An 8835-nucleotide genomic window follows, 5' to 3' on the forward strand; every position below is an offset into this window, starting at 1 on the left:
ATGATAATAAATTCTCTATTATGTGTTTCTGATAGTAAACGGTTCGAACTCCATTAACTCAACAATAACCTGACCTAGATTATATAAAATAAAAAAACTTTTTATAAAACTCTAATTATTCTAATAAAATTCAACTAACTTTAAAAAAAAAGTAAAATAACTTAAACGTTTTTTAATAAATTATAAAAATTAACGGCCTAAATAACTTTTGTTAGGATTAAATTTTTGCAATTGAAGATGACTTGTATCATCCTCAAATCGACTGCTCTAATCACTATGAAGCCTTAGATGCACTGCTTAAGGTCTACGCTTCTTTCTCAATATCAATAGACATTACTTTGCTCAAACATTAGAAACTTACTCCGAAGGCAAATATTTTTCTTTGCAATAATATATACATATATATATAATCAGTCTCACAGTGGAAATAAAGACTCTAATGCCAAAATCTAAAACAAAATAAAATAAAATAAAAAACTTAAGTTGTGAAGAACATTTACATCCATTTTAAAGTCTTTAAAGGTGGGAAAAAACTAATATAAAGAAGGTTTCACAGTGCTTTTTGGAGGAGCTTTTACTGCCATTAGAAATAGATCTCAGTCGTTGATGGATTGACGTTCAAGATTTATTTCTTTTACCGCCGCTCTGATGGGATGCAAAGTGAAAGCCTCTTCTATAGTTCTATGATAGTTTTTCCTGATTTTAAGTGACCCGACGAATCATATTGTTGCTATTATACAACATTCAGCTGGAAGGAGTAAAAGAGAAATTTACACCAACGTACTTACACTGAAGGAAAACTAAAATTCCTTGAAAAATTCATCAACCAAGGTATCGAGCAACCACCTTTCAATCTCTACTCCTGCTTCAAATGCTTCCATTTCGAAATCAATCCACCTGCCTAGATGAGAACTCATATCTTTATACACAAGCTCATCCACCATCCAGTCCTCGCCGCAGACGCATCCTGATATCTCATTGTAGAGTTCCTCTGACAAGTCTTTCCTGACAAACATGACACCTTTTGCCCACATTTGGAATCCAGCTCGGAAGTAAACACTACATTTAGTAGACAAGCATTCATTCACAGCATCAAATATTATCTTCCTCTTCATTATCTGTGTTTCATCTACATGACCTGAGATTTGATTCTCTTCTAACTTCTCAAACAGACGGAGATCAAGAATCTCACTAGATTGGTCCATGTATCTGAGAATTGAATCATCTGAAATAATTTCCCAGTTATTCAATATTTCCTTCACATAATCCAGCTCATCCCAGCAAGTGTAAGCATTATCTATTCGGCTGATTTCTGAGGCTAGGTCTTCGTCTGAGTCTATGGCTTGTTTATGTAATGATGATGTAGATAATTCTACTTCAGATTCCGCTGGCCCAGTTTTGTACATGGAATCAAACTCAGCTTCTTTGGAGAGAGAAGAATAATGAGAAGGATTGGTCCTGGTACCTGAAAATTCAACATTTAGGTATTTTAGTTTTTAGGGAGGGAGCACCACATCCATACATGGGAAATCAGGTAAGATTCATCTAACTTCTGAACCTATATGTTATTACCATCAGAATTTTGGTAACTCTCAGAGGAGCAGCTTTCATTTGAAAATGAGTTGTCTGGAATGGAATGGGGGCTCTCATCTTGATGCTCAATTTCACTTTGATCTGCAATGTTACAGTAGGAACCGATCCTTTTCTTTTTCTGATTCAACAGTTATGACAAAGTCAATCAGTTGTAGGATTTATCAAGCAACTTGTTGTTGTAGAATTTATCAAGGAACTTACTAACAGCAACAAGATTAGGTTTCATTTGTATACAAAGGGGAATACGAGACAAGAACATTAACCACTATGAAAATTACTTTTGAAAATCTTGCAATGCTGCCGAAAAAGGGAATTTAATGAAACCATGCCGCATCTTTAAGAATAATGAATCTATTCTAAACACAATCATTTTGGAAGGTTTAGGAAATACATGAAAGGTTGTGAAGTCTGCTAAAAAAGATCATCCCATGTGGTAAAGAGATCAAAGAAATCACCCATCAGAGAGCAGGCATGCTTTCACAGAAATACACGCAAATATGACAAAATAAAATCTCATTAGCATATCAGTGTAGTCCACCCCATCTATATTTTACCTATACACCACTGTAAATTTTACAAGAACCACAGATTTGAATGTAAATCCAATGACTATCCACAACCAGTTGAAGAATGAGACTTCTATTCTTCAGTACCATAGTTTACAAAGAGTTTTGAGGATTAATAAAAGTTTCATACATATTGAGCTTTTCCATATTCAAAGTGAATGAAGCAACAGTAGTTCTTCATGCCCCTCCATTATGCCACCCTATGGATTTACATTATGATCATGTGGCAGTTTTTGGCTATCTGGCAGACATGTACAGTCTTTTGCCTATGTCAATCAACTCAAAGTATGTCAGAAATGCCTAAAACAACCCTATAGCTCTCTCGATCCCCACAATTCTTGACTCAATTGCAAAAACTAAATATAAACCTAGGAAAGCCAAGTTAATATACTTGCTACTTTGCTTGCTAGTAAGTGCCTATCTGCTTATAGCTCAGAGTTCAGAAGCAACGAGAGCTACTAAAGTGAATATTGGGTCATCATGTTGAACTAAGGCTGAGGTTATATGTTCATTATGTCTATATAAAAAAAAAACCTTAGTAAGTGAAACTTATCATGATTACTATATGGATTCACTAGTTCATATGGCAAGAGCAATATCACGCAAAGGCACTTGGTAAAGATATGCATGAGAAGTATAAGTATATCCTTGTTGCCTCAAAATCATACTTTCATGTAAATTGTGGCATAATAAGCCTTTTGATTTGCTCTCAGGTTAGTATATCAGGAGTGAAGGATTTTGGTGTGGGAAAGAGATCAGCTGATAGATTGGAAGGAAAAGAACAAAGGAACACAGGAGGATTGATGTTTCAAGCAGTGAGTGGGCAGTAGGAAGAGAGAGAGAAAAAGAATAATAAAAATTAAAATTTTCAATAATGGAGGGGACAAAGGGGAGGTCGTGCCATCATATCAAACTCGTGGCCTCCCCCCTACGGTGTTTGTTACAGAAAATTATAACTCTAGTAGAGAATTTATACAAATACCAAGTGGAGAGGAAACATATTATATTGTTATTGATTCCAAAGAATATTAGAATCCATGTATATATAGGATATGAGCCTAATGAATAAACAAAACATAATTATTAGGCTGCCTACTGTTCCTATCATTTTTAACAATAGCACTACAAATAGGAAATAGAAGTCTTTATTTCTAACAGATGCAAAATAAACTAAAAGCAAGATACAGAGACATTAGTGCAACTAATGATGCTCATAGCTAGGGTATTAGGTAGCTTAATGACCAAATAGTAAAAACATTGTTGATAAAGAATAATATGTTGCCTACGAAGGAAAATAAGGGAAATACCCTTCAATTTTGAAAAGCAAGTTACGTTATATGTTTTTATAAGGTCAATATGGTAATAAATCTTCTGTACATATCAATAATGAACTAATTTTTATAGAAAAAAGTTAGTAAAAGGGTAGAATGGCATTATCAATACAAATTATTATTACGCATAAGGGCACCAAACCTGCAGCTTATCACTTTTCCAAGGAACCCAAACATTATTCACTGAGGAGTTTGAGGCACTGCTGCATACTTCATCATCAAAAGATAGGAGGAAAGATTCACTTTGGTAATCAGTATATGCAACTCCAGGGGCATCGGAAGTAGAAGCTGAATCTATTGAATCAGAGAGATGAGCAACAACACCAGCATCTTTAACTGAGATAGGTGATCCACCCATAGATGCTAATTCTTTCAATCTTTGTTCCAAAATAAAGCCTAAATGATCACCATCTTTCACATTCAAGTTGAAAGGCAACAAATTTTTGTCATCCGAATCTGTTGAATTTCCAGAATAACTACAAAATCTGTAACCATTCTTTTTCCCCTCTTTTCCACCCTCATTCCGATAATGAGGTGAATATTCATGCAGTTTTGTTAAAGGGGATGTGAATGTAAATGACACAACATCTCTATCACGTGTTGTATTACCATTAGTCCATCCTGAATGATCAGATACAACGACATTATGTCGAATATGTTTTCTCTGTTTGTCTAGTGGCAAATTATCAACAGAATCACATCTTTTGCAATATGATCTGTTGTTCTCTACTAATACCACCTTCTTGTAATTTGGCATGGATTGATCCTTGGCAACACGAGATACCTCTGAACCTTTAATCATGTTGTTCCGTCCTTTTTTGTTTCTTACACAATCCTTCACTAATTTTTTATTTCTAGAAGAACCATCTCTAGAAAGTGCATTTCCCTCACTTGTATCAGAGACTGATAGTCTCTGGCCAAGCTTGCTTTTAGTTACAAGATAGTCTTGTTTGTTTGGTCGGTGTACATTATGAGAATCAGCATCTGAATTCCCATTGTTGTGGGTATGTGTTTGGTTACTAGACTGAAATTTCAGTGGTTTCTCAGAGTGAAATTCATTATCCTCCTGTGAAGCAAACTTGTTGCTGGTACTTGGGCTTATGCCTTTTCTTGTTTGGACGTTCAACTTTGCTTGAATGGCAAGTGAAACTGATTTGTTCTTGCCTTTTGGACTGGATTTCAACGATTCATCCTTTGATAGCAAAGATTTATCATTTTGTGAAATGTCTCTCCTGCATAAGGCTTGTGATCTGGAAGACTTCAAAGAAACTGACTGAATACGTCTTCCAGGAAATTCTAAGGCCTTCAATGGCTTTGGAGGAGTAGCTATAATCTTTGTTGAATCACAAATTTCTGAAGGACTTGGGGATGGTTTAGAAGGCTGAACTTTACTCTTGGTTTTCTTTTGAACTTCTGGTTCACTAATCTTAACAGAGTCCAATCCAAGATTTTTAACTGGCGATAGCAATTTGTGGCGTGTAACTGAGATAGATTTTACTAGTCTAGGAGGCAATGCTTCAACCTGGAACCTCTCAATTGGACTGCCTGGCATCTTTTGGGACCATAAATCTAGTGTTCTTGAGTTAGCACCAGCTTTCAAGATAACATAACTTGAATTATTTCTTTGATTTTGGCCAGGATTATCTTGAATGTTATGCAAGTCACTCAAAACAATGCCTGATGAGGGCATACACTCTAAACCCATAAGCTTGGCAACAACTCCAGGAGCCTTAGTCCTGCTTCCCTCTTCAACAACCACTGAAGAAGAAGAAGAGCTATGCTCATTGATATCTCTTACACTAGATACTCCTGGCTTCTCATCCTCATCAATCTGTCAAACAGATTGCGAAGTTATAAAATCATAAAAAAGAAACAACAACAAAAAAAAAAGAACAATGAGCAACATGAGCAGTATTAACTGACCAGAGGAACATTTGGTACTGGCTTATCATCATGGCCATCGATCTTGTCCTGACTTTTGTCCTCTGCAAAGAAAAATGATAAGAGGATAAGGAAAGCAGTTTTGCCTCGGAGAAGCAAGCAAATGGAATTACCGATCGAAGCCTGTTCATCAGGGAACAATTTCTTCTGCGACGTCCTGGACCACTCCAAAAAATGAAGGAAACTACGAGTCTTTGGAGCCATCTAGGTGACTGCCTAAATAAAACAATAGCATTCAAAGAAGGAACAAAGAAAAGTCCGAACAAGCATTCTACAGCACCAGATACCTCCAGTAACCCCTCGCCTGCGCCACAAGATTCACAAATCGTTCGGTGCAGACAATGCAAATAAAGGCAAACACGGAAACGAGTGCTGGAATGGGTAAAATGGATCACCTTTAGGAACGAGCTACCCAGTTTCCGTCCAGAAAACATTGGCCCGCCCCGAATTCCCCATTCCTTGAGAAGAGAAAACGCGAGATCTACAGTCAAAGCGCAGATCCAGGGACGGAGAAGGGACAAGCGGACGACCTCGATTGAGACGATCTGGAACAGCGCCAGCCGAACGCCGGCCCGGCGGAAGAAGCGGTTCCGGTGAAGGAGCTGGAGTTGAGTACTCGAGGCGAGGAGAGAAGGGAGAGGGGAAGAGGAGAGGAGTTGGAAGCCATTAATCGCTGACGCTGAGGGAGGGAGAGAGAGCAAGCTGTTCGACGCGACAATTAAAAAAATGTTTTTAAAAAATAAGAAATAATGAAATGGAAATAAATACTAAAAAAATAAATAAAATATTACGTGGAAAATTAGATTAAATTAAAAAAAATGGTTCAACAAATTAACAATTTCTTTGATTGTATTTTAATTAAAAAAACATTTTGAAGATATAAGATTATAAAAAGATAAGCTGGCCAAAATATATATTTAAAAGGAACATATTACAGTAAACTATGTGCAAAAATGAAGAAAGGTTAGTAAAAATTAAAGAAAAAAAAATTAAAAGATACTCTAAAAGAAGCACCATATTTTATTTTTATATCACAAAATATTTCTATTTCAATATTGTTATAATAATTTTAGTTAAAACAGTTATAAAATAAAATAAAATAAATTTAATTTAAATTATTGCATATCAATATTATTATATTAAAATATTATTTTAACATGGTTAAAATTATTTTAACTTAATTAAAAATTTTATTTAATTAAAATTATTTAATAATTTTGATTAAAAAAACTGCATTATAAGGTATAATAGATTTGTTTAAAATGACTATAATGTGAAGTTTTCAATATAAGATGTCAAAAATAAGGTGACTTTTTAATTTTTTATTTTTAAAATAGACAATTACTGATTGTTCCTGTCTTTTATTTTTACCTTAAAATGTATTTTTTTTAAAAAAAAAAAGTTAAGGATTTTTTTAACAATATTTAAATATTAAAAAATAATAAAATTTCTAATATTTAAGAGCTTGATAATGCATTTTTTTAAAATTCAACACTCAATACTTATTTAATTGAAACTAGTTGAATATTAAAATAGAAAAAATATTAACAAATTTAGTAATCTTAGCAGCTAATAATAATAATATCTTTTTTTAAAAAAAAATCACATGCCACTTTGTAACTTTATTTTAACACTAAAGTAAAATTTAATCAACTTTATTTTTAAGTCATCATAATAGTCAAAATTTTAATAATGAGAGGGGTTCGGATTTGAGAGTATTTAGCAATAATTTAAAATATGAGTCTGGTTACCCAAAAATTAGTTAATATAATAAAACATAATTTAATATTACTAATCATATAATTTTACTAAGATCCGTGGCATTGATTCCAAATAGTTGAAATGACTACGCTTATGATAACATAATAATTAGAGGAACGCCACACTTGACGACCAATAATTAGAGGAACGCCACAAGTTCTTTTTTATTATCAAAAGGACTCTCATCTTATATTTTATCTTTAAAATATTTTTATTTTAATCTTATTATATATTTTTTTAATAATCGAGGTGTTCGAAATAATCCTAATCCTGAAGATTTTTAAATATATCATATAATAAACAAAAAACAAATGACAATAGAAAACAAAATTAACAGTTTGTAATGATTTCTAAATCTGTGCTGTCAGGTAATTTATTATCTTTTGTATGAAGCTAATAAATTCCATCGTTTTGATTGGATTTTAGTAGGGAATCCTGATTACATTCTTTTTTTGATCCTCTTATGAGATAAATACATAGCACAGTTTATACAAGATCAAATCTTCTATCATCAAATTTTTCTGTCCCCGTGTCCCCTGTCGATCAGACGGACCAAATTACATCTTAAAGTATCATGACATCGTTAAGATGTGTACATTATCCTCGTGATGTGTAAGGTATCCTTGAGATATAATCTGGTCCATCCGATCGGTAAGGAGACACGAGGACAGAGAAATTTGGGGATAGAGAATCCGAACTACAGTTTATACACATTCAAAGGTTGACGTTGACGGAAACTCTGTTCCTTTTATCCGGGTTCGGATTCAAATTTAAAGATTTTGGATTGTGTTTAATTAGGATCGGATTCAGAATAAAATTTTTTTAAAAAAATATATATATTTTTTAATCCTATCCGAGATCCGAACTACAATTTATACACATTCAAAGGTTGACGTTGACGGAAACTCTGTTTCTTTTATCCGGGTTCGGATTCAAGTTTAAAGATTTTGGATTGTGTTTAATTATGATCGGATTCAGAATGAATTTTTTTTTAAAATATATATATATATATATATATATTTTTTTTTTTTATCTATCCAAGATTGAAGTACAGTTTATACACATTCAAAGTTGATGTTGATGGAAACTCTGTTCCTTTTATCCGGGTTCGGATTCAAGTTTAAAAATTTTGGATTGTGTTTAATTAGGATTGGATTCAGAATGAAATTTTTTTAAAAATATATATATATTTTTTAATCCTATCCGAAACACCACAAATTTTATTTACCCTCAGAGTGTACTGTTTTAAAATAAAATTATTTTTAGAAAAAAAAGATAGAGTATTTTTTTTATGATAAATAAAAAAAAATGTCCATGGTTCCAATAAAGCTCTAGCCTATTTTAATTTTTGCCCTTGCTTAATTAGTACTGTCTCACTTTTATTTTACCTTTATTAATCATATTTCATATAAGATGGATGGTGTACCTTCTTTTAATTTGTTGCCCTTTAATTTATAACCCTTCTTTATGGATATATAGTTGCATTCCAATGATAAGTACTCCAATATAAAAATATTTTTGACCTCTCGAACTCCTCATTAATGAGGCCCATGTGTTTACACTCCAATCATGAAGCTAAGGCTTTGTTTAATATGAGGAAAAACAAGAAAGGGGGAGTAAATAACAAGGGATTTCAATATTGT

General features: G+C 33.1%; 1 protein-coding gene across 5 annotated transcripts; it reads right to left on the bottom strand.

Annotated features, from left to right (window-relative positions):
• Positions 1–450: 450 nt before the first annotated feature.
• Positions 451–6145, bottom strand: LOC122023844. 5 transcript variants are annotated; one of them, XM_042582228.1, is made up of 7 exons: positions 5827–6145; positions 5719–5735; positions 5545–5643; positions 5414–5475; positions 3633–5321; positions 1573–1711; positions 451–1465 (listed from the first exon to the last, which is right to left on the bottom strand). In XM_042582228.1, exons 3-7 carry the CDS (start codon positions 5633–5635, stop codon positions 801–803), a joined length of 2646 nt encoding a protein of 881 aa, XP_042438162.1. In that variant the 5' UTR covers positions 5636–5643; positions 5719–5735; positions 5827–6145; the 3' UTR covers positions 451–800. The 5 variants fall into 5 exon arrangements, with proteins under 5 accessions (XP_042438162.1, XP_042438158.1, XP_042438161.1 ...); XM_042582224.1 differs by having other exon boundaries at positions 5545–5647; XM_042582227.1 differs by lacking the exon at positions 5719–5735.
• Positions 6146–8835: the final 2690 nt, after the last annotated feature.

The sequence above is a fragment of the Zingiber officinale genome, chromosome 9B, assembly GCF_018446385.1.
Source record: "Zingiber officinale cultivar Zhangliang chromosome 9B, Zo_v1.1, whole genome shotgun sequence".
Taxonomy (NCBI): Eukaryota; Viridiplantae; Streptophyta; class Magnoliopsida; order Zingiberales; family Zingiberaceae; genus Zingiber; species Zingiber officinale.